We start from the raw sequence: 26296 nt of genomic DNA on the forward strand, positions 1-26296 counted from the left end.
TTCTTCTAGGCATTGGAGGGCCCTTTTGATAATCCGCCTTCTTTCTTCCAGGTTGAATAGGGTGCAGAGAAGCTGTTGGCAGTCTTTCCAGGTTGGCTGATGGGTTTGGAAGAGGGATTCCATGAGATCAACCAGGGCTTGTGGCTTCTCTGAGTATGATGGGGTGTTGTGCTTTCAACTGAAGTCAGTTGTGGAGAAGGGTTGATAGTAAAACATGGACCGGCTGGATAGTCCTGTCTTCATCACGCCTCTCGGGCTCCCATCTCTCATACCAGCATCTGAAGGGTGCCTGCACCTGGTTGAGGGTGCAGTCTGGCTGCTGGTCCAGGGGAGAGTCAGTCCACCAGGCCTGGAGGTGGCGGGGATACCGACAGTGGCACAGTGTCTGGGACCTGGGGGCTGGGTGTTGATGGCCTTGGGGACACATAAGCCAGGGATGATATTAGTTCTTAATCTGGATCACCAGCAAGAATTTGCAGAGGCTCAGGCTTCTGTTGGTCTTTTGTTGGCTGCTTTGTGGAGGAGAATAAAACCCTACCTTATCCCTGCCTGTTGCAAGTGAATCGCACCCCAAGGGGGAAGGGTCTGGGCAACTCCCAACCAGGATTCAACATATGGGAACTGACCTGGATCTCCAGTGATGATCCACCAGACTTGGTGGGCCATTGGGGCATCTAGAGTTCCTTCTGGAGCCATCCTACACCAAAGGTGGGCTATTTGGATTCAGCTCGGGTTTTTAAACTTGCCAGGGGTCATTTTTACTCCTTAGTTACCTGGAAATCCCTTCCTGAAATTTTTGATCATGGTTTTGAGAACTGTGGGTTTGCTGTGTCCTGACCCCATGACGTGTCCGTGGACGGTGCTGCAACAACAGACAAGGAAGAGGTGCCCCCTCTAGAGAGGAGACCAGTCAGATGCCCATCTGTTTGCGCTCCTCGTGGAGACTTTGGTCAGCCTTGACTAAGGTGCACCGGTATAAGTCCCAGGCCAGGTCAGCTGAAGCTGAGTCACCATTATGTCGTGGTGGCTGACAGCGAATACATTGAAAGACCCACTCAGATTCTGTAGCACAGACCGTGGAATCACAAATTCAGCACAAACTGAATGGTTTCAGTTGCCCTGCACACTCACTCACACACTCAGGCCAGATTCTAAACATTCCTTCCCTGGGAATCCCTACCTGTGAGACCTCTAAGTGGCCTTTGGGAGGTGATCAGGCTCCCCTTCCACCCTCTCAGGTGTGTCTGACCAGGTAAGGGGCCCCAGGCCTTTCCGTAATACAACGTCGGAACCAGTTCCTCACCTGCCAAGTCTTCTTGAGTCCAGCAGGAACAGCAGAGTGGGGCTGATCTGAGGCGACTTAGTGGGAGGCTGCAAAAAGATTATGCATGGTGCAACTTCTCCATTACAATTGCCCGTTCTGTCACTGCCCTGCCATTGCCCCAAACTGGTGGCAACAATGGGCCAGTGAGGTTAGGTTCCCCAGTCAGGGAACCAAATGTTACCGAACCTGGTCTGGATCGCCTGATGGAAGAACCAAGAGGCACTTGGAGGCCTTGGGGGATGGGAGATTTACTTCACACCAGCGGGCTCAGAGAAGAGTGATCTCCAAAGGTCTGATACCTGAGCACAGGCAAAGGAAGCAATTTATACTTTTCTACTTCCATATATGTGGCAGTTTGGTGTGCGTGGCAAACAGGGTGGAAGAAGAACCCAGAAGGGCCCCAAGGTGGTGTGGGGGGGCTAAGATTCTCCCTTTAGCCCTATCAGCCATGTTTGAAAATTGTAATTTTCCTTGTCAGATCTATTTTCAGAACACTTTTATCACCCCAGAAAAAAACCCTATAGTCCTTAGTACTCCCTATTAATCTCTCCAAGTCTGTGGATTTGTTTATTTGTGGGTAAATTGAAATATTTCCAGAATCTCTCATGTAGCCTTAGTCATCTCCGTATCATAGGTAATTATAGGGGAAGCCAGGGAATATCTGGACTGGAGAGGTTGAGTGGGGGCCTCTTCTTCTGCAGCCAGGTTGTGAGAGACTTGGGCGAGCAGAAGTGGATGACTGCTTGTAAGAAATAAATGAGTTTCTCCCACTTTATTTCTCCATTTTGACTGATTTCAGTTTCAAAGGTATTTGCCCCAGGATTTTCCCCCCAGAATTACACTAGTACAGATATGTCACATAAATGGAATCTCATAATATGTGGCCCTTTGTGACTGGCTTCTTTTGTTTGGCATGTCTTCAAATTTCATCCATAATGTAGCATATATCAGTATGTAATATTATGATTTATAAGAAATATGTATTTGGTCATTCAGATGACCAAAATAATATTTTCATATATATTTGGTCTTCATCTGTCTACCTTCCCAACACACTGCTTCTCAAACCCCTGGAATTTCCTGAGTGATTAGAGCAATGGGAACATCTTTTGTTATTTTTGGCCCTCGGTCCTCAGTTCCTGAAATCTGAACTGGGTATCTTATTATTTATGACAAGTCCCTTTTTACCACACTGGGTTTATGTTAATAAGATGACTTTTGGAAATCAACTAAGGATGGGGGCTGGTTGCCAGGGGAACAAATCTTAAATAGAGTTGGAATTTTCACTCCTATCCCCGAATTTCCAGGGAGGAGAGAGGGGCTGGATATTGAGTTCAATCACCCCTGGTTATATAATTATGCCTCTATACTGAAGGGACTGTAGCTGGGGGTGGGGGAAAGGGGTCCCCTTCCTAGAGCAAATAATCTGGTGAAACCAAAGTAAGGCAAGGGGAAGAGCAGAATGGGAGAAACCCTTTTTATTGCTCACAATGAGGCCCGGCTCCATTCATCCCCTCTGGCTGCCACGCACTCTCTCCTCTCTCCCTGGTCCCCACTAGCAAAGCCTGCTTGGTGCTCGGTGTCTCTGTAGCCACAGGGCCCACTCACTTCCATGCTCACCTCTTCCAGGAGGAACTATTTAGGCAGGTCTTTGGTGACTGGCAGATGCCAGACCATTTATGTACCAGGAACAGAGGGGAGAAGAGAATGGCTGTTTCTCTACCCCTTCCCCCAAAGGCTGTAGCAGTAAACACCTATTGATATGTAAATGAAACAAGGCTGGGGCAGGAGATTCCAGAAATTCTGTAATTTTTCCCATTGCAAACAGGGGTCCAAGGGCAAACAGGCACAAGATGTGCCACTTTTGCATGCAGATTATTTTGAACTGAAAACATCAAGGCTCAAAAACTCAGGAAGATACTTTGACTTCCCCCACTACCCACAACTGCATAAAAAGAATTCAGATGGAGGACCTGTTACAGGAGGAGAGCTATCACCCTAGAGAGAGCTATATTACAGTGTCAGTGTAAGTCCGGGGAGAGGAAATCCTGGGACAAGATACCTCTAAAACTGAAATCAGTCAAAGGGAGAAGTAAAGTTTAAAATCTATTTATTACTTACGAATTGCAGTCCGGGGCTGTTTGTCTTTCCTGCTCTGGCAGAAGCAAAACCAGCTCCCCCACCACCCCTCACCTCTCAGGTACAGATAAGCCCTCTGTTGCCCAGGTAATTACCCATTGATATGGAGATGCACTTCTCTCCACCCCTGAGGAGTGATGCAAATGCAGTAAAGCCATATTTCTTTCTACCTCTGAATGCCTATTGATATGCAGATGTACTAAAGCCAGGTGAGGTATTTTGGAAATATTACAATTTTATCCACAGTCAGCTAGGGGCAGTAGGGAGCATGTGGCTGAGCCTGTTGAAATTTCTCTCTGTGCCCTACTGTTTCTGTGTGGCACAAGTATTTTGTTTACCAAACATTTACTCTTTTCATATTTCTGTGAATTACTTCCCTTTTCTGTTGAAGTCTCAGGCCTCAACCCCCTTCTCCTAGGTTCTGGATGACATACAGACTCATTCTCCCTGACCGTCTTTGGAACCCATGCCTATGGCATCCCTCTGTGTACGTGATTCAGCTTTGTTTTTCCTCCTGTTAATATGCCTCATGTCAGTTTGATTCTTAAATTAGCTAGCAGAACCAGGAGGGGTAGAGGAAGTTTATTCCTCCACACCTCCATAAAAAATCCAAAAGGAGAAGGTTCAGAGAGAGCTTCCAGGTTGGCGAACATGTGGAGATTCAGGAAGACTATTGGAAGACATAGAAACTCCATGCCCTTTCCCACATACCTGCCCCATGTATCTCTTCATCTGGCTGTTGATTCATAACCTTTAATATCCTTATTGTAAGATAAATTCTAGCTGGAATAAGCAGGCAAAGAGAGGCAACAAAGGGTCAGGTAATTTATTTAAATACCCCCCGGGTGATGTTCTCGTGGCCTGGGTACTACAAGCTGGAGAAGTCACGCCCAGTTAGGGAGGTGGGGGCTTATAAGGGATTAGGAGGGGGAGGAGTGGGCAAGCTATCCTAAGGGGTGTTGAGAGGTATGATTGGCTAAAGGTGACATAATAGACAACTAGAAACTTTTTTCCTTCTAAGAGGTAGGAGGCTGACATCCGGGTCCCAGTTGGCACATCAGGATGGAATTCAGGGAGAGCTGTCCCCTTTCCATATACGGCATGGACTTTGGGGTCTGGTCTATTCTCCCCCTATGGCATCTCTCTGTTCTGTTTGCATGTCCTTGTTCTTCCTTTCTCCAGCCTAACACTTATAACAAATTGGCAGTCTAGTGAGTAAACAGGCTTCCTGAGTTCTGTGAGACACTCTAACAAATTAATGAAACCAAAGTGGTTGTGGGATCCTCTGATTTATAGCCAGTGGGTCAGAAGCACAAATAACAACCTGGGCTTGTGATTGGCCTCTGAAGTAGGGGGCTATCCTGTGCGACTGACCTTAATTTGTGGAATCTGATGCTATCTCAAAGTTAATAGTGTCAGAATTCAGTTGAATTGTAGGACACCCAGCTGGTGTCCAAAGGATTGGTTTTGATTGTGGGGTGTGGGTAAAATTACAATATTTCCAGAATCTCTCACCTAGCCTTAGTGCATCTCCATATCAGTAGGTGTTCCCAAGAGGTGGAGAGGAGTGTTCCATTTCCATATCAATAGGTAATTACAAGGGCAAGCCAGGGCATATTTGGACAGAGAGGTTGGGTGGGGCCCCTTTTTCTGCTGCTGGTGGTGAGAGACACAGGAGAGCAGAAGTGGGCAATGGCTTGTAAGCAATAAACGGGTTTCTCCTACTTTATTTCTCTGTTTGACTGATTTTAGTTTCAAAGGTATTTTGCCCTGGGATTTTCCCCCAGAGTTACATGGGGAAACACCCTTCACACACTGGAATTTTTAGACAGAAAGACAGGTATGAGCAGGATGAAAAGAGGATGGAGTCCACAAAGAACTCAGGGAATTAATCAGATAAAACTAGAGAGCCAGAGATAACTTAGAGGATTAATGAAGCCACAGGGACCAAGAGTGACTTGAAGGGCACAGACACTTCCCAGATAAAAACCTCAGAGTATAGGCACTCCCCAGATGGCAAAAATTCCCCAGATAAAAAAATGTCAGAGTGTAGTTCATATCTTCAGTCTTCCAATCACATCAAGCTCCCAAGGACAAAGAATGTCAATCAAGGACTTCTCTGCCCTGACAAAAATCCCGTAAAAGAAGCCTCACGGTAAGCAGCCTGCTTTTGTGTACCTGACTCTGGCCTGCTCTTCCCTTGGACCGTAATCAAATAAACCTGCCTTTGTCTACCTTAACTCTGGCCTGCTTATCCTTTGGAGTGTGTTCAGATAAAACTCTCATTCTGCTTCATAACTGTGTCTCTGCTTTTCAACTCTTTTTTTGCAGTGGGGATAAGAATCGAGAAGAACAAACCCAACCTATAACAGAATTGGTATCAGAATCCTTCAGAACCCTTTCTTTACTTTCTCTTCTCTTGGCCCTTTGGAGACCATTCTCTCTAGCTCTCCTACTCTATTCCTATTTGTTTTCATAGTCCTTTGCTGGCTTTTCTTCCTCTACCCAATTTTTAAAGTCAATATCCTTAAGAGTTCTTTCTTGGCCCTTCTCTTCCCACTGCACACACCCTCCTTGTTTGAAGTAACAACTTCAACTCCGATCTGACTGCTAACCACATGCACATAAATCTGTACCTTTGGTCCAGATCTATCATGAGAGCTAGCTTTTCATACTGAACTGACTGCTGGTCATCTTCCATCTGGGGTCATCCACTCATTCTGTAAACAGAGTCTCTATTATGTGCAAGGTTCTCTACTAGATACTACAGATAATAGATATGCAGGAAGTAGACATGAGACTTGAAATCTTGCAACTTATAGTCTTAGTGGAGAAAATAGACACTAAATATATATTCTCACAAATAAATACATACTTACATACTGTCATGAGGGCTGTGAAAGAAAAGCTTGGAGTCTTAGGAGGTATCTTAGTAGTGACTCAAACTCATCTTTTTAAAACTTAAATTGATGATTCATTACAATCTGACCCTTTTCCTTATTTTCAAGTTATTTCCTATCCCTACATGTATTCAACAAATACTGAACAAATTTAATGAGTGCCCACTAAATGGCAGACAACACCCTTCCCTCCAGGTACCCAAGCATGAAATCAGGAAAACCATCCTAGACCACATCCTCATGCCCCCACATCCAATCAATATTAATTCTACCTCCTTAAGTCAGTTATGTTAGGTCATGAAAACCAAGGAAATGCAGGAGTCCAGACTGATGACAGAAAGATTACAGAGGTAGTGAAGGGCTCGGTTGGAGAGACTACAGCCCTGAAAGGAAAAGGTTTTGGGGTTTTATAGTAATCAGTCTTTAGCTAAGTGGATGTTCCCAAGGGTCTGGGAAGGATGCAGGTGAAAGAATTTCCATCTGTTGGCTAGCAGGGCTTGAGCCCCGTGGATGTTCCCAGGGTCTGGGTAGGATGTTTTCTAGCTCTTCTCTCTAAGAATTGAACTCAAAATATCACAATTAGTTTTCCTGTTTTTGCCTTCTCTACATATTAATTATAGGTTGAAATAATATATGATTGAGTATTTTTACTTTATAATATGGCCCCTAGAAAATTCCAAATTACATAAGTGGCTCACATCATCTTTCTATTGGGATTCTTCAGATATTTAAGCAGTGCCAGTAAGTAGTGGACTTAGAATTAAAATTCAGTTTTATTTGATCCAAAATTCTATATTTGACTAAGGAAGCCTCACCAGAAAACACTCAGGAAAAAGACATTTTCAATTTCAAAAAACTCCTCAAGCAAACCCTACATGTAATGAAATCAGGATAAGTAACATTTAAATAATTAAACAACGCTCACAGTAGGCTTCAACTACAAAATGCTGTATATCTTTTTTTTTTTTTTGAGAGGGCATCTCTCATATTTATTGATCAAATGGTTGTTAACAACAATAAAATTCTGTATAGGGGGGTCAATGCTCAATGCACAATCATTAATCCATCTCAAGCCTAATTCTCATCAGTCTCCAATCTTCTGAAGCATAACGAACAAGTTTTTACATGGTGAATGAATTCTTATATAGTGAATAAATTCTTACATGGTAAACAGTACAAGGGCATTCATCACAGAAACTTTTGGTTTTGATCATGCATTATGAACTATAAACAATCAGGTCAAATATGAATATTCATTTGATTTTTATACTTGATTTATATGTGAATCCCACATTTCTCCCTTTATTGTTATTATTATTTTTATTTTTAATAAAATGCTGAAGTGGTAGGTAGATGAAAGATAAAGGTAGAAAACATAGTTTAGTGCTGTAAGAGGGAAAATGTAGATGATCAGGTGTGTGCCTATGGACTAAGTATTAATCCAAGCTAGACAAGGGCAGCAAAACATCCACGGATGCAGAAAATTTCTCTCAAAGCAGGGGGGGTGAGGTTCTGAGCCTCACCTCTGTTGATCCCCAATTTCTCACCTGATGGCCCCCCTGCGACTGTGCCTGTCTTAGGTTGTTCCTCCCTTGAGGAATCTTACCCGTCTCTGGCTAACCAGTCATCTTCCGGGGCCATACAGGGAAATGTAAAGTTGGTAAGTGAGAGAGAAACCATATTGTTTGAAAAGGTTAGCTTTTTACTTCTTTGCAGATTTATGCCCTGTGGCTTCTATGCCCAGCACTTGTCTTGAGGTATCTTTACCACCTGGAGGAATTATGATACTCGGTAAATTCGATATGAGGCATGAATTCTATTTAAGGGTTGTAATTAGGAAGGAAGAAGAAAAGCTATAGAGGTAGCATATGGAAGAAAACATGGGAGGATTGATTATTTCTTTGACATATCTTCTTGTAGAGTACCTTAAGTATGTATAGGTTTTAAACTACTAACTAATTTGCACACACATATTAACATAATAGGAATACGGTGACATAAACAAAGCAAATCTATAATTACCATCCATCTCCAGTGAACCCAAGAAAACCAATTAGGCACCCTAGGCATTTGTGAAAATTTGTCTATGATATGATGGATATTGTCCAACTGTACTTGAACAGTCTGAGAGAAATCAGACAAATTAAAGCAGTGTATATCTTTTTAATATAAGATGTATAAGGTGCAAATGAAAATCTGTGGAAATTAATCTACTAAAAGTACTATTAAGGAGGAGCCAAGATGGCGGTATGAATAGGACAGTGGAAATCTCCTCCCAGAAACATATATATTTTTGAAAATACAACAAATACAACTATTCCTAAAAGGGAGACCAGAAGATACAGGGCAACAGCCAGGCTACATCTACACCCGCAAGAACCCAGAGCCTCACGAACGGGGTAAGATACAAGCCGCGGCCTGGCAGGACCTGAGTACCACCCTTATCCCAGCTCCCCAGCGGTAGAAGAGCCGGAGCGGGGAGGGAGAGGGAGCCCAGGACTGCTGAATACCCAGCCCTAGTCATCCGCACTGGGAGTGCAGACATACAGTGCATGGTGGGCTGGATACTAGGGAAAAGGAACAGCAAAACCTGTGAGCAGGTCCCCACAGCCAGAGCCCCTGGGACAAAAGAAAAGCGAGTACTTTTTGAAAGTCTTAAAGGGACAGGGACCTCACAGCTGGACAGAAGTGTCCCGGCACACTCAGCCCAGCAGCTTGGAATCCCGGGGAACTCCGGGTGCACTAACCCCTGGGGTGACAGGGCAGCTCTGAGACCCCTCATGGTGATAAACAGCCTCCTACCTGTTCCCCCTCCAGCACAGCCCCACAATAGCAGAGCAGCAGTCTGAAAGCGCCACGCCCACAGCAACTGTGTGGAGCTTACTCCACAGTGGCTGGGCCAGACTCAGAGATCGCGTCTGCATGCAACTGCCCAGCACAAGCTGTTAGGGGTTGCCATTCTCCCAGGAAAGGAAGGCCAGGAGCAAGTGGAAAAGGACTTGATTCTCCCAGCTGACACACACACCAACTGCCTATGACTACCTCTATCACCATGAAAAGGCAGAAGAATTTGATACAGACCAGACTAACCAAGACAACCTCCCCTGAAAGGGAATCTGGGGAGATAGATTTAACCAATCTTCCAGAAAAAGAATTCAAAATAAAGGGCATAACCATGCTGATGGACTTGCTGAGAAATATGCAAGAGCTAAGGAGGGAGAATACAGAAAGAAAACAATCTCTGAAAGGACTTAAAAGCAGAATGGACGAGATGTAAGAGGGCATTAATGGAATAGAAATCAGAGAAGAGGAACACAGAGAAGCTGATGCAGAGAGAGATAAAAGGATCTCCAGGAATGAAAGAATATTAAAAGAACTGTGTGACCAATTGAAATGGAACAATATCCGCATTATAGGAGTACCAGAAGAAGAAGAGAGAGAAAAAGGATAGAAAGTGTATTTGAAGAAATAATTGCTGAAAACTTCCCCAAACTGGGGAAAGAAATAGCCTCTCAGACAACAGAAGCACGCAGAACTCCCAACACAAGGGACCCAATGAGGACAACACCAAGACACATAATAATTAAAATGGCAAAGATCAAAGACAAGAACAGAGTATTAAAGGCAGTCAGAGAGAGAAAAACGTCACCTACAAAGGAAAACCCATCAGGCTATCATCAGACTTCTCAACAGAAACCTTACAGGCGAGAAGAGAATGGCATGATATATTTAATGCAATGAAACGAAGGGCCTTGAACCAAGGATACTGTATACAGCACGATTATCATTTAAATATGAAGGAAGGATTAATCAATTCTCAGACAAGCAAAAGTTGAGGGAATTTGTCACCCACAAACCACCTCTACAGGGTATTTTAGAGGGACTGCTCTTGATAGAAGTACTCCTAAGGATAAACAGATGTCACCAGAGAAAATAAAATCACAGCAAAGAAAGCAGAACAATCAAATACTAACTAAAGCAAAAACAAAATCAACTACCCACAAAAGCAGTCAAAGGAAACACAAAAGAGCATGAGAAAAAAACAAAACAAAACACCTAACATACAAAGAATGGAGGAGGAGGAATAAGAAGGGAGAGAAATAAAGAATCATCAGACTATGTTTATAATAGCTCAATAAGTGAGTTAAGTTAGACAGTAAGATAGTAAAGAAGCTAACCTTGAACCTTTGGTAACCACAAACCTAAAGTCTGCAATGGCAATAAGTACATATATTTCAGTAATAACCCTAAATATAAATGGACTGAATGCACCAATCAAAACACAGAGTAATAGAATGGATAAAAAAGCAAGACCCATCTATATGCTGCTTACAAGAGACTCACCTCAAACCCAAAGACATGCACAGACTAAAAGTCAAGGGATGGAAAAAGATACTTCAGGCAAACAACAAGGAGAAAAAAGCAGGTGTTGCAGTACTAGTATCAGACAAAATAGACTTCAAAACAAAGAAAGTCACAAGAGATAAAGAAGGACATTGTATAATGATCAAGGGGTCAATCCAACAAGAGGATATAACCATTAAAAATATATATGCGCCCAATACAGGAGCACCAACATATGTGAAACAAATACTAATAGAATTAAAGGAGGAAGTATTATGCAATGCATTTATTTTAGGAGACACACCACTCACTCCAAAGGACAGATCCACCAGACAGAAAATAAGTAAGGACACGGAGGCACTGAACAACACACTAGAACAGATGGACCTAATAGACATCTATAGAACTCTACACCTAAAAGCAACAGGATACACATTCTTCTCAAGTGCACATGGAACATTCTCCAAAATAGACTATGTACTAGGCCACAAAAAGAGCCTCAGTAAATTCAAAACATTGAAATTCTACCAACCAACTGGTTAGACCACAAAGGTATAAAAGTAGAACTAAATTGTACAAAGAAAGCAAAAAGGCCTGCAAACACATGGAGGCTTAATAACATGCTCCTAAATAATCAGTGAATCAATGACCAAATTAAAATAGAGATCAAGGAATATACGGAAACAAATGACAACAACAACACAAAGCCCCAACTTCTGTGGGATACAGCGAAAGCAGTTTTAAGAGGAAAGTATATAGCAATCCAAGCATATTTAAAGAAGAAAGAACAATCCCAAATGAATAGTCTAAAAATACAATTATCGAAATTAGAAAAAGAAGAACAAATGAGGCCTAAAGTCAGCAGAAGGAGGGATATAGTAAAGATCAGAGAAGAAATAAATAAAATTGAGAAGAATAAAACAATAGAAAAATCAATGAAACCAGGAGCTGATTCTTTGAGAAAATAAACAAAACAGATAAACCCCTAGCCAAACTTATTAAGAGAAAAAGAGAATCTACACACATCAAACAAAATCAGAAATGAGAAAGGAAAAATCATGACGGATCCCATAGAAATACAAAAAATTATTAGAGAATACTATAAGAGTCTATATGCTAACAAGCTGGAAAACATAGAAGAAATGGACAACTTCCTAGAAAAATACAACCTTCCAAGACTGACCAAGGAAGAAACAGAAAATCTAAACAGACCAATTACCAGCAGAGAAATGGAATCTGTAATAAAAAAAATACCCAAGAACAAAACTCCTGGTCCAGATGGATTCACTACTGAATTCTATCAGACTTACAGAGACATACCCAGGGACACCACACCCCTTTCTAGCATCAACATTTGACTGAGCTGCCCCCTTTGCCTGAGTGCCTGGTACCCCTCTCCTGGACCATCCGAGTTGTGTCTGTCTTGTGACATCTCAAGCTGGAAGCTTTCCTCAAAACTACTCTGAGCGCTGTCTTCTCTGAACTTGATCCACCATATGGGGTGGGATTTTCATATTCCCAGTTGTGAGATCAGACTGCCTATCTTTTACTCTATGACCTTGAGCAAGTTCCTGACACCTTCTGAGAGATGATAATAATAATACTCAGCTCACAAAGTTGCTGCAAGAGTTAATTGAGATGATTTGTGGAAAATTCTTAGCCTAGAGCCAGGCATCAATACTTACAAACATATTAATAATGCCAGCTACAATTATACTTCTGTATTGCTTGACATTTTTTACCAGGAGACTGTATTTATTCAAAATATATATATATTTCTTTTTTTTTTTTAAAGAAGACCAAAGGTACCCCTTTAGGTCTGAAACAAAACTAAACAATATTGTTAGTAATTTTTCAGGTAGATTTTTAATTGACATGTCACATACACACAGAAAGGACACAGACCCCAAGCGTTCAGCTTGATGAGTTTTTCAGTATTAGTGATCTTTGAATCGAAACAGAGATATTCTAGAAAAGCCCTGGGGGAGAGAAGAGTAGTCTGTGCTTGAGGGAGGTGACATTTTTTAGGGCACAGAGCATCACATCCAGGAATGAGAGTGTGGTTTTATCCAAGGGAGAAGCCAGGTAACATGCAGGCCATTAATGGTACCACAGGGAGAGAACAGGCAGTGGGATCCTCAGTGATGTGTCACAAAGGCATCCCTTGTCCCACATAGATGTGTCACCTGAACTGCTGGCAAGAATTTCTCTGGTCCCTTGGTCCCCAGCATGATGCTGAGAGATGACTGAGCTCAGGGGCTCACTGGAAATGGCTCAATATTTATTCTCTCCCAGGGATAGCACTTGAGCTCATTAATCCAAGAATGCTAAACAAATGCACACACTCTTGGTGCCATTAAACTTGAGGAACTTGAAGTAGCATGTGAAAAGTGAAGCTCATTCTTTGATGCAGGAATGTTGGCTAAGATTTTTCAGGAGTTTCTGCCAGCTGCCAGCTCGCTGTTCACCTCCTACCCAAGGTGGAAGGGGGGATGGAAGTAGCCTTTCCCACGCATCTGCTGTGCATGTGCCAAGCACTGGGATCCCTACCCCACCTCAAGACCAAGGAATTATTCCTTCTTCTCAAAAGTGAAGGCACTGAGACCTAAAACAGTCTCAGAGGGGGGACTTGCCCTCATCGTACAGCCAGGAAAGAGAGAAGCTGAGATCCACACCCACATCTGGCTGGACTAGCATGTGGTTTCCTCTATGTGCTAGCAGAAAGGGCTCCAGGGATCATGGAAACCCCTCATTTTATACTTGAGGAAACCGGTCTGGGTTAAGGAATTATTTGCCCAAAGTCACTGTGGTGTAATAAATATATTTGGTCTTTGTTCCCAGTTTATGGCACAGAGCTGCTGAAACTCTTGTAATTTCCTGATAGGTGTGCTAGAAACTTCTTTGTCCTACTCTTTGGTCCTGGACCCTGGTTCTGGACACAAGAGCTTCTAATAACCTGGCTTTCCAGCGTGATAAGACTTAGAAACTTGCAACTTTCAGTGTTAGCCACCCCCGCCCCAATTCTATGGGGAGGGGAGAGAAGCTGGAGGTTGACTAAATAATCCATTGTGCTTACTTGATGAAGCCTCATAAAAAGCTCTAAAGTATATTTGGGAAACATCCAGGTTGGTGGACGCATGGAGGCGCTGCAAGGTGACAGGTCTGGACAGGGCCCAGAAGCTCCAGACCCCTTCCCCATACCTTGCCCCATGTAACTTTTCATCTGGCTGCTCATCTGTGTCCTTTATGATAAGCCAGCAAATGTTTTCCTGAGTTTTATGAGTAGTTCTAGCAAACTATTGAACTGAAGAGGGGATCATGGGAATCTCTGATTTATAGACAGTTGGCTAGAAGTACAGGTGGTCTGAACTTGCAATTGGTGTCTGAAGCATGGGACCAAGACTTTAACCCGTGATGTCTGTGCTAACTCCAGGCAGTAAGTATCAAACTGAGTTAAACAGTAGTGATGCTGGGGTTCTTGTTCACAGAGTCAAAGACTGAACTTCATAAACACTCAAAGTAGGAGAGCAAGTGAGAGGCTTTTATTTAGAGATAAAGAGGAAAGAGCTCCTGGCTTAAGTCGGGAGGGGACAAGAGAGTCCTTGGTTGTGTACTGTCTAGGGATTTTATAATGTGATTAAGGGCTGGGGGTGTGGACCTGTTAAGTGGTCTTAAAATGTTCATCCTTGAGGAGACATTAAGTCTTTTTTCTTATCAGTCTTCCCAATAATTTTGCAAGATTAACATAAGAAATTTATTGCAGATTTCTTTCCAGGAATAATAGCTTTTTGGTCTGGGAGCATATCAATCATCAATCAAGACTGCCTGCCCTGCCCTCAAGGTGGGCTGAATTATTATCTGTCTTTGCTAAAGAATTTAAAGGCAATCTGAGATGGACTCTCTCTCGCTTTTACTATGTTGTTTATGGCTGGGCTTGCTTGCCATTATTAATTGCCCAGGTTGCAAATCACATGATCAGGTCTAAAGGAGGAAAAACAGCACATAGGCCTGGGCCTTTTAGTATGCTAAAGTGAACCTTACACATTATTATAAATGATTAGCATAATAAAAACATGGGCTATGCTGAGATACTTTCATTTATCTGGGGAGTATTAACTGGTATCACTGAAGAATGACTCTAGAGCTTAATGCTTAACCCGGAGTTTTGGTAGGGAGTTTCCTTGCAAATTGTTACCCTGCTCTGACTGTGATTATCTTGCCTTGCCTTTTCTGGAGGCCTTCACCCTACTCTGTCTAAACCCATGGTCCCTGTCTCAGTAGGACACCCAGTTGGTGTCCACCAAGAATTGGAGAATTGCTTGAAAAACCCACACATTTGGTGATGGCAGGTACAGCACATAGAAAAACGGTTTTTCTTAGTCACAGAGGATTCAGATCCAGGCTTCACATCCCAGATCAGCATTCCTCTTCCACGACTTATAGAATGAACCAAATAAATATTATTTTAACAAGTCACCCCTGTCAATCTACTTCTGCCTCCACACTGCGGTCTCTGCTGGGTTTCCATTAGGCTCCAGGACCATGTCATTTTCAAAGTTGTAAAGCAGCACCACCATTATTCTGACACAGCCTGATCACCTCTCCCCGCCCAAGCCAGTACAATGACCGATTTTATCCATCGTCCCAGTGTGAAAGGCTGAGATGCAGAATGACGCAGGCTGTCTTTCCTCCCCTTCCTGCATTTAATCCAGTTCTTGGAGATGCCACCTCTCTCTCTCCAGAACCAGCTGGCAGCGGTTGTTTGCTTTCCAGGGTTCAGCACTACACATGCAGAGAACTGGATGGATGTGACTTATTCGAAGTTCCAGCTGAGCTTCAAAAGTGTGCTTCATGAACTATTTAAATGTTTTCTGAGCAATATTATTTGTGGCACTGGAGATTCATCACCACATAATGCTCGCCATGAGCAGGGTGTATATATGTTTGCTCCTGCGTTTATTAAAAATGCACATCCCATGCACATGTATCTGCAAAGATGTCTTCAGTGGCAGGTAACAGAACATCTGATTAATAATGCCTTGAATCTAGCTGGACCAATGGCTTCTATTTGCCCGGGACTGAGGGTTTTTCTAGGACCTGAGACTTTCAGGGCTAAAACCAGACAGTCCCAGGACTCAAAATCATGCTGAGCACAGTTTTGAGATTGACAGAGGGTGATGGCCAAGGCCCCCCAGGGCAAGCCCACCACATCTGAATTACATGAAAAGGACTGGCGTGAACTGTACCACAGCCCTCCGGGCAAGATCATGCGTGCATAATTTTCAGTTCCTTCTCCATACTTGTTTGTATTTTCCAAAATGTCTGCGGTGATCTGGGATGTGTTCTATAATCCGATAAGCATGTTATTTTAACACTTTTATGGAGAGGCATATAATCAATAAAGGTGTCTGTGTGTTTGTTTTTTTTAAGGTTGAACACATTAGGTCCACTTGTCAGATCAACTGCTTGCCCAATGGCATTTTCTCTTTCTTTTTCTCCCTGCTTCTTCCTAACAGCTAGTGATCATAGGAAATACCATTTGCTGAGCATTTTACTGTGTATGTCCCAGGCATGTGCTCAGCACTGGATCCACAATAATCCTAGGAAGTAGTACCATCATCATTCCCATTTTAAAGATGAGGAAAATGGGACTCAGAGAAGTAAACCCCTGGCATGTGGCCCCTTTGAATTAGAGCAGTTCCATGCCAATATTCTTGTTTCTAACCACTCCCTGCCTCTCTTTTATTCCTTTAGCTTTCTTTCCTTCTTTCACATTTCAAAAATTATTGACATTAATCAATCAGGTACTTGGATGAATTCTGTGGTTATAACCCAAGATTTCTCCCCTTCAGCATGATTGACATTGTGGACCAGATAATTCGCTAAGGAGGGGGGCTGTCTTGTGCATTTCAAGATGTTCAGCAGTGTCCCTGGCCTCTACCTGGTTGATGCCAGTAGCACTCCCCTCAACACCCAGTGGTGACAACCAACTATGGGGTTGCCAAAGGTACCCGGGGAACAAAACTGCCCTTGTTAAGAGCCACTGGTGTAGCCTGATTTCTGTGCTAGATGTGGAAAAGGATTCCAGAGACTCTCCAGTTGAGTGATTGCAGATAGGAACCCATGGGAACAATTTGTGCCCTTCTGGCAAGGCCCCCAACTCACTGGAGGCAGCTGCCACCTGCTAGGACATTCCAGGGCAGGGCTTGACAAATGCTTTGAGTTACGCCACTTGTCCTGGAGCTGGGATGCTGGCATTGAAATGGGTAATGTGGGTAGCTCTTGGCCAGCAAATGGCAGGCAGGCCCAAGCTGGTCTGTGGGTGGCACTTCTGAATGGTGGCATCAGATCAGGTTTTTGATGAGGATGCTGCGGAAGGAGGCAGAAAGGTCAGTGGACTCAGATCTAAGTCAGTTTCTAGTCCTGGTCTTGCTCCCACTTGCTCTGTGGACTCAGTAGGATCCTTTGAGAATATAAATGCTTCCCTGTGTCACTTCCTGGGACAGGGTGATGTGTCCAAACTGGCTGCTCCATCCCCAGCCTGCATTCAGAGCCTCTTGACATGCTATTGTATTTGTGTTCACCGGTGTTCCCACCCTTAACCTAAATTTCAGCTCAAGGAGCAGAAAGTGGTGGACATAAATGCTCAATAAACACATGCAAAATGAAGGCGTGCAATGCCCTTGCGTGCACGCACGCGCGCAACACACACACACACACACACACACACACACACACACACACACACACACACACACTGTCCCCATGGGGAAGCAGTTTGAAACTATGTTTCAATGGCTGTAGACACGTCAAGCCCTGTGCACTCAGTGGTTACACTTCTGAGAATTTATAGCCCCTCATCCCAGATAATCATACATAAAGAAAAAGCCTTATTATGAATCCATATTCATCCTGTAGAGGCTAAAACAGTCTGAAAAACCCACTTAGGTAATCAAGGGCATAATTAAAACAGCCTTGATAAATTGACTTGGTGAAATTCCAGGCAGCAATTGCAAATATTGTTCACAGTAAGATGAGTTAGTATTGAAGCACATACACATGAAACTATGGTACATAATGCAAAATTGTACATGCACCCCAATTACTGAAATTATAGTGAGGAACAGCCTTTCCCATGGTTAGTGGGAATATCATGCACAACCCTTCCAGAGGGCAATTTGGAAGTTCCTATTAAAATGCAAGTGTTCATGTCACTTGACCCTGTGATTGCATTTCTAGGGATTTATTTCTAGGAATTTATCCCAGAAATGTATTAGGAAACAACCCAGATGTTTAACAATCTAGGAATAGTTAATCTGTGATCAATATATACAGTGTATATCATAATAACAGAATACTATGCAGCCATTCAAAATGAGATTTGCAGGTACCAATATGGAAAGATGCCCAAGTATATCAAGTTAAAAAAAAAAGAACACAAATTCCAAAAATGTTTTTGTATTACAATGATGTCATATATGCTAGTATAAGCATAAACATTAAAAAAATTCTGGCTGATTATATGCCAAACCATTCACAATGGTTTTCTCTAAAGGATAGAGGGGGATTTTCTCTACACTGTGAATTTCTGTAATGTCTAACATTTTTTAACATAGCTGATAAAACACGGACCCTGAAACATGAGCTCGCTCATATGAGCAAACAGAAGCTAGGATGTGAAGCCTGGAGGGACTCTATCAAGGACTGATTAATACTGATGGATCATTTCTACGTCGTGGGAAATTGGGGAGTTTTGGTTTTTCTTCCTTGAAAGGAAAACTTCTATAAGGAGCATGTGTGACCTTCACCAAAGACAGCCAGTCCTACAAACTCTTGGTTTTAAAGTGGGGTGGCATTCGGGGTATAGAATGTTCCATCAGTGTAACCTGCTGTTGTGCAGTGTCCTGTTTCCCCAGGATGGATGACATCCAGCTTTGCAATGACATTATGGACCTGAAGCAGGAGCTGCAGAACTTGGTGGCCATCCCAGGTAACCATTTGGGTCTCCACCTCAGTTAGGCAGCTGCTCAGAGCCTCCAGCTGGCCCGGATGTACCCTTTAGGTCTGGACGGCAGAGTCCATCTCTTCTAATGTGGCCTCATTCTTGCAATGGCACTCTCTGATCACGTAGTTCAAATACAACTCCAGTCAGGCAGACCCAGGTTCAAGTCCTTATTCTGGCCACCTCCTTGACCTCAGGCAAGTCACTTTCTTTCCCTGGGTCTCGATTCCCCTCCTCTAAGAGTGGAATAGTCATAGAAATAGTACTACTAGGCGTAAATCTCATTGTGATAAAGGTAACAGTGCAAGCTATGTACTTAGCTTGATATCTGGTCCAAAGTGAGAGTCCAGTGAATATTACCAATTATTACTATTATTACCCTGCTTGGGAACAAACAGAGTATGGTTCTTACAGAGTTTTGACTCTGACTTTGGAGTCAAACCTAGATCCGTTGCTTACTAATGACATGACCTTGGGCTAGTTACTTCATTAAAACTCAATTTCTTCATCTGTCAGCTGGGACAGTAGTGGTATCTGCCTCACAAGGTGGTTGCGGGGTTGATGGGGAAAACATGTAAGTGCTTAGCACTGTTCCCCTCCTATAGGAACTGCTTCATTGATTATTGGTACTCTTATTGTTATCATTAACCAAACCAATTTCTACCCACTCTTCAGGTGGTCGTTTATTGGTGCTTTCTCCTAAGAAAGCCTTCCCTGCCCATTCAGGCTGGGTTAGGTACCCTCTGCAGGGCTCACTCTTATCAATTACTTACCAAATAATGTTGACTCATTCGGATTCCTCTGTAGACTCCATGCTCCCTGAGGGCAGGAATGAGGGCCTGGTAGGTGCTAAGGGAAGGTTTATTAATGAACACACACAACTCCATCTCAAGAATATTGCCTTGGCCTTAGCAAAGAACGACACAGGCAAGACAAGCACCCCCACTGGCCTTTACTTGAACATTTTTGCCATTCTACCCTTTCAATAAGTATGTTTCAAGCAGCTGTGCTACTACAAGGCCTGAGCTAGGTGCTGGGCATCCAGTGATGAAGGGAATTTATTCCCTATTCTAAGGTGCTCACAGGTGGTAGAAGGAGATGGCTTGGCACAAGTGGGTTCTGGTAAGTGGTAGCTCTTACGGAGCTGCAAATACAACACAGTATGCTTTAGAACAGGGACACCAGGAACATTTGGGGCTCGATCATTCTGTTGTGGGGGCTGTCATATGCACTGGGTTGTTAAGCAGCCTCTAGAGCACTGGTGGAAATGGGTGGGAGTGGAGGTCTTAGGTTGGCACAGTCACTGGGCTGCATGACTGACCAGGACTGGGATGACATTGAGGAGAAAAACAAGGCACTTGGCAGAAACATAGAAAATCCAGTCATCAGGATAAATAATATTTCAGTACAATATTTAAAATATCAAAATGTATGCAAAAAAAAATCTGCAATGAACAAAATACCCGAAGTTTAAATAAAGACAAGATCAGTACTGATACTTAATGTGCAGAAGCAAGGGATGCTAAAACTGCAGTGCGGGGACAGTTCTAGGGAAGCAGGTGTCCTGCCCAAAATGCCATTGACTGTCCTGCTGAGAAACTGGGTTCACACAAGGTCATAGGGCCAGTTAGCAGCAAAGCCTGGGTCCTTAACATCAGTCACATTGATTCCTGGAAACCACTCCACCCCAATCACCTTGGTACCGAAAATCAGGTATTTCAAATTTTCTTTCTTCTGTGTTCCTACTTGCCTCTCCCCACCTTGTTGGAAGCCTTTTTGTGTAATCTCTGGACCAGGTTTCTAGATGGGTTTAGCTGAGTTTAGGGTAAAACAATGATGCTCCCAGCAACACATTAATAAAAATATTAAGGAAAGACAACACTGAAGAAAATCAAGAGAATCTTGTTTCTCCAGCCAGGGTCAGAAAATAACTCACAGGCTCCCCGATGGTCAGTGTGATCAGAGAGGAGGTGTGGGACCTTCTCTGTCCCAAGGGCTTCTCAAGGACAAGCCTAGATGTCACATGCCACCTCCACTGCCACCACCCCTACCTCAGAGCTGGGATGCTGAGACCTGGCTGCAGAGGTCGTCGTACCTGCTCCTTGGATATAAAAATAGTGCTTTCCTCCTAGTGTTGTGGGAAAGGATTAACCTAGTGGTTCTCAACTAGGGTTGACTTTGCGCTCCAGGGGATATTGGGCAATGTCAAGGCATTTTTGGTTGTCACAGCTTGGGTGGGGAGCTACTAGTATCTAGTGGGTAGAAGCCAGGGATGCTGCTAACCCTCCCACAGTGCACAGGATGGCCCCCACCACAAAGAACCATCCAGTCTCAAATACCAATAGTGCCAAGGTTGAGAAACCTCAAATAAAGGAAAATGCAAAGCTCATGGGAATACAAATATAACCATAACAATGGCCATCTATGAAACACTTACTGTTTACACATTTATGCTACGAAATTTGCTTTTCCTTCATTACTATTTCTTTCTTTTGTACATGTTTCTGTGAATATTTAATTTGGAGGTCATTATAATAAGAGCAGCTGACTATTCATGAGCCATTACTATGTGCCGGGCAATGAGCCTAGTATTTTACTTGGCTGAAAACTTGCAACAGCCTCACATTATGTGCTGGGAGATCACATGCTCAGAGAGGCTGAAGAATGTGCCCAGAACCACACTGCTAGGGAGAGGAGGGGCTGGGGCATCAAAGCACGATTGTCTGATTCTACAGTGAGGACTCACAGTGTGACAGGGGGCCATTGGCCAGAAAGACCATCAGAAGGCCATAGCAGAGATGGCCTGGGCTATGGAGGTGTCCTGGAGGACATGAGAAACAAGTTGGAGGGTTACACTGGCAAGCACGTGGAGATGTTAGGAATCAGATGTGTGATGGGAGCAAGCAGGGGTAAAGCTGGAAAACTGGCAGCTCTCATTGACAAGTAGATGGGTGATATTGGCAAGCAAAGGAGTCACCTCATGAAGCAAGTGGTGGTATGTACACACAGGTGCGTACAGCCTGGAGGCAGGTGGGTGGTGCCTGTGTACAATATGCCCCACATTTGCTATCTTTATCAGTGGTCTGAGCAGAGGGGTCTGCCCAAAGTGCATTTGTTTTGGCCCTCCTCATTTTCTCAATCCTTATTTCCAGCCCCGGCTCTCTTGTTTTCCCTTTGGCATTCTGACCCCCAGGCTGCATCATTACCATTTGCTGAGCGCTCGCCACAGGCCAAACTCTACGCTAAGCCATTTACTAATATCACGACCTTTAAGCCTCACTGTGTGTATTTTATGGAAGAAGGATCTGAGGCTTGAAGAGGTCAAGTTGCTTCTCCAAGTTCACCAAGCGAGTAAAATGGTAGAGCTAGGATTCCAGCCCTGACCCCTCAGACTCGAGGTCTTTCAACAGTTCCACTCAACTGTTTCTTTGTTGTTGTTTTTTCCTTCCCAGAAAAAGAAAAAACGAAGCCACAGAAGCAGAGAGAGGATGAGCTAATTCAGAAGATCCACAGACTGGTGCAGAAGAGAGACTTCCTGGTGGACGATGCAGAGGTGGAATGGTTAAGGTGAGTAGGCTGTGTGTCCCCACAAGTTTGCCTCTGTTGACCCTAGGCAGAGCTCAGGTGACTTGTTTTCTGACACCTGCCATGTACCTTGTGGAAGCACAGGTATCTAGGGTGACTTAAAGATACAGGATCAGATGTTTCCCAGCTCAGTGAACCAGCAGAGACTGAGTCATGTAATGGCTTGCTTTCTGCCCCGGGGTCTCTCCCTAGCCCCAGGAAGACATTTACTCCATCATTGATATGTGTCTCTGCTTTAGAGTGGGATCATACAGCACAATGGACGCACATACTATGCAACAATATATGCACACCACCCATACCTAACACACAACCCACATGTGTGCTACTCACACATAGCACACAACAGCATACATGCACCATCCACAAAGCCTGATGCATGGTCCCAGGCACTTAGCTGCTTGCCTGATTTCATAGGTTCCTTGATGCTTTCCTTGCTTACCTCTTATCTTTATACATCTGTCTTCACAGGGAGCAAGAAGAAGACAAGGAAATGGCTGATTTCCTGAGAATCAAGTTAAAACCTCTAGATAAAGTAACCAAATTTCCAGCCAGTGAGTGTATACATTATTCCTTCTCTTCCTCCAATTCAAGAGAAAAAGAAATTTAAAAGAGGTTTGGGAGCAAGAGAGGGCACAAGAAATGCTTTCTAGAGGTTAAACGTGGGCACCGATGGCAGCTGGCAAGGCCAGCCTTATGGGTGTATGACTTGTGCAACTGCCCCGGGGCCCCCTGCCTAGAAGGGCACTGTGTTTGCTTTGATGCTCTGCTTTTGCTATCTTGAAATTCTTACTAATTTTGGAAAAAGGGGCCTCATATTTTCATTTTGCACTGGATTCTGCAAACTGTGTAGCTGATCCTGGCAGCAACTGTCACTTTCTAACCACAGGTTTGGTGTATTTCATAGAAGTAGCTGGTTGGCCCCTGAGGCAAGAAGGTGGGGGCTAAGGGTCAGGGAGCTCTGGCCTCTGGTGGAGCTGGAGTCTCTGGGGGACTCTAATTCTCCAGAATTACGCTTTTCAGAATATTAGCCTTACAAGGTACTCAGAGCAAAAAGGGTTCCAGGTGAAATAAGGGTTCCATTAGAAAATGCTGTATATTTGACCCTCTATTTAGGAGGGTCCCTCTATTAGGAGGGACTCTATTTGGAAGGTCTGTTCACATATTAAAGTGATAACAGGATCTGCTGTCAAGGAACTGTTTTCTCTTTGTTGACCCAGTGAGGCTACTTTCAGTTATAAGAAATGGATACCCAATTCAAACTGGCTGTAGCAAAAAGGGGGATTTGTTGGATGAAGAGCAACAAGAACCAGAGCTTCAGGAACTGGACACTGTTAGAACACCCTTACTTTCCTTTCATTTCTCATCTCTGCCCCTCTTTGTATGTTGGCTTCATTTTCTCCTATTGCACAAGGCCTTCTTCATGGGGCCAGAGAACCATCAAGCTTTGAAGCAGCAAGACAACACCAGATTCTCTCTCCTGATATCTAAATATGTAAATCTCAGGGGAAGATTCTGATTGGTCTTTTCTGGGATCATGTTCCCACCTCCTAGGCTCATCATTGTCATCAAGAGGCAGGGACACTGTAATTGGCCAGATCTGTGTCACAAGCCCACTCCTGTAGCAACAGGGACATGAACTGTTATTAGAGAAGGGACAGGAAATCTTGCTAGAAAGACCAAACCCCAAAGATACCACTACCTACTACAGCTGCAAATTCAGTTTCCCCTGGCTGTCCATGAATATTCCATGAAAACATCATTGTAGAATGTGGGAGAATAAAAAAAGAGAAAGGCCACAATCCCTTCTGCTGGCCCTTAAATCACAAGGCACATAGTCTTTGTCTAAACCTCATTGGACTTTCTCTTCCATGAAAGGCAGATTAGAAAAACTCCACCTAACAGCATGGAGAAAGAGCAAGGAAACTTTCCTTCTGGGTTACAGATAGCAAAAAAATTCTGACAAGAAATCCAAACATCAACCCTGCACCATATTCAAGGGCCAAGTATGGGGTCCAAATTTAAGCCACTCATCTAGAATCCCAAATTGAAAAATTAAAACTAATCTAAAACCAATGAAATCTCTGGGACCCCAGCAAAGCAAATGTAAAACATCAGCGTTCCACAATATGCAGTCCACAGATAAATCAACCTCCATGGAGATGAGCTCTCAGTAAAAATTTAAAACCCATGAAGAACTGAACCACCAAGAGCACAGTCAGTAGAGACAACAAAGAGAATTTCCTCCCAAGAACTAGAAATAACAGACTATTTAAAAGAGACAATAAGTATATTTAAAGTGAGGAAAGATAAGAGCAGGAATAAAATCCAAAATGAAATAGCAGGATGCCATGAAAAAAGGAAAGGTAGATTTGCAAACAATTAGATTTCTAAAAGAATGATTGTCACTGAAATAAAAATTCAGTGGATTAAACACAGAGACACAGCTGAAGGAAGGATTCATAAATTAGAAGACAGAGCTGAGGAAATTACCCAGAAGGCAGCACAAAGAGATGAAGAGATGGAAAATAAAAGAGAGAAGTTATGAAACATGGAGAAGGTCCAACTTACTTCTAATAGGCATTCCAGAAGGAAAACAGAATTATAGGTGGTAGTATCTGAAAAGGTAATGTATGAGCATTTTCCAGAACAGAAAGACATGAGTCCTCAGACTGAAGTGACTTGAACAAAATTTCCCATATATCCATTCACGAAATATTTCTTGAGTGCCAGGTCCTGTGCTAGGCTTGGCATATACAATAGGAAACAGAAATGAATAGGAAAAGGCTAAAAGCTGTGTTTGGAAGCTGAGGATGGAAAGTTATTAACCCACAGTCACTAGAACTGTAGAAATGCATGCCAGCTCTCCACGTGATCTGTGGAATTGAAGCAAGCCCTGGGATGGGACTGGGTCTGCAGATGATCAGGGCTCTCCTCACCTCACCTTTCCCTCTCTCCTTTTTTCCCCTCACTCCCTCTATGCTCCTACTTTGCTGCAGGCTCCTGAGCAGAGAAGAAAGCAGAGCCCCCACCTAGCAAGCCCACAGTGGCCAAGGCTGGGCTGGCAATCATCAAGGATTGCTGTGGGGCCACCCAGTGCAATATCATGTAGCCCCCATGTGTGGTGTCCCCGGGGCCACAGGGAGCCCCCTCCCACCCTCTTGTCTTCATAGCCCCTTTTCACAGGGGCCCAAGAGCTCTCCAAGGCAGAAGGGGTTGAAGGCAAGTCTGTGACTGCTGCCAGGGGCCATGGGTGCAGCGGGCAGGCCCAGCTGCCTTATACAGAGTGTAGCAATAGGGAGTTCCTCACTGTCGCATGACCCTCCCCAGAGCATGCCAAACCCAGGAGTCTGTCTCACTGTTTATCCAACTACCAGGAAAGGTGCTCCCTTGAAAAGTATAACTCCACTTCTATCTATCTGTATCTAATCCATGGTGTGAATGAATTGGGAGAGGGGCATGATACCGAGGTGTGTATACTTGTGACTTGCAACACTCTAGCATCATGTTGGCACACCCCCATCCACTCTCCTAGCTCTGCTGTTAGGCCTGCCCCCGTGGGCATAGCCATGTCCCCCATTTGTCCTCTTGCAGGGTCTGTGCCCTGGAGGGCCCCACACAGCCCACATGTCTTGGAGACACAGAGGGCCCATCTGTAAAGATTGAACTTGTATATGGTGTCATGCTCACATCTGCTTTCTCCCTTCCTGTGTCTGGGCATGGTTCACATCAGGGGTGATTCCATTCATTCTCGGCTCTTCCTTTCCTTGCACCATGTGCGTGGAGCAGAGTTGGGGCGGGTGCTGCGACTGGAGCACACCCCATGCTCGGAGGAGGTAGCACAAAGCCAGAGGCTCCAACACTGAGATAAGGCAGACGACAAGGGGGTGCAGAGCAGATGTTGACCTGGGTACACTCCACCCAAAGGGGGTGCTGGAGGGAGAGCCATCAGGCCGCCGCTCACCCACCTAACACACAGACCTGGTTAACAGCACTGGATGG

General features: G+C 43.9%; 1 protein-coding gene across 2 annotated transcripts in view; it reads left to right on the forward strand.

Annotated features, from left to right (window-relative positions):
- The window catches only part of LOC108384624 (bMERB domain-containing protein 1-like), a 145642-nt gene extending 122176 nt beyond the window's left edge, over nucleotides 1–23466 (forward strand). Inside the window, exons 3-5 of one of the 2 annotated variants that reach the window (XM_073213407.1) lie at nucleotides 18608–18697; nucleotides 22162–22276; nucleotides 22766–23466. In XM_073213407.1, the coding sequence (XP_073069508.1) occupies nucleotides 18608–18697; nucleotides 22162–22276; nucleotides 22766–22904 (344 nt within the window). In that variant the 3' untranslated portion in view covers nucleotides 22905–23466. The remainder of the gene's footprint in view (nucleotides 1–18607; nucleotides 18698–22161; nucleotides 22277–22765) is intronic. The other variant, XM_073213410.1, reaches the window with a different exon arrangement.
- The last annotated feature ends 2830 nt before the right edge of the window (nucleotides 23467–26296 follow it).

This window comes from Manis javanica, chromosome 10 (genome assembly GCF_040802235.1).
Source record: "Manis javanica isolate MJ-LG chromosome 10, MJ_LKY, whole genome shotgun sequence".
NCBI lineage: Eukaryota > Metazoa > Chordata > Mammalia > Pholidota > Manidae > Manis > Manis javanica.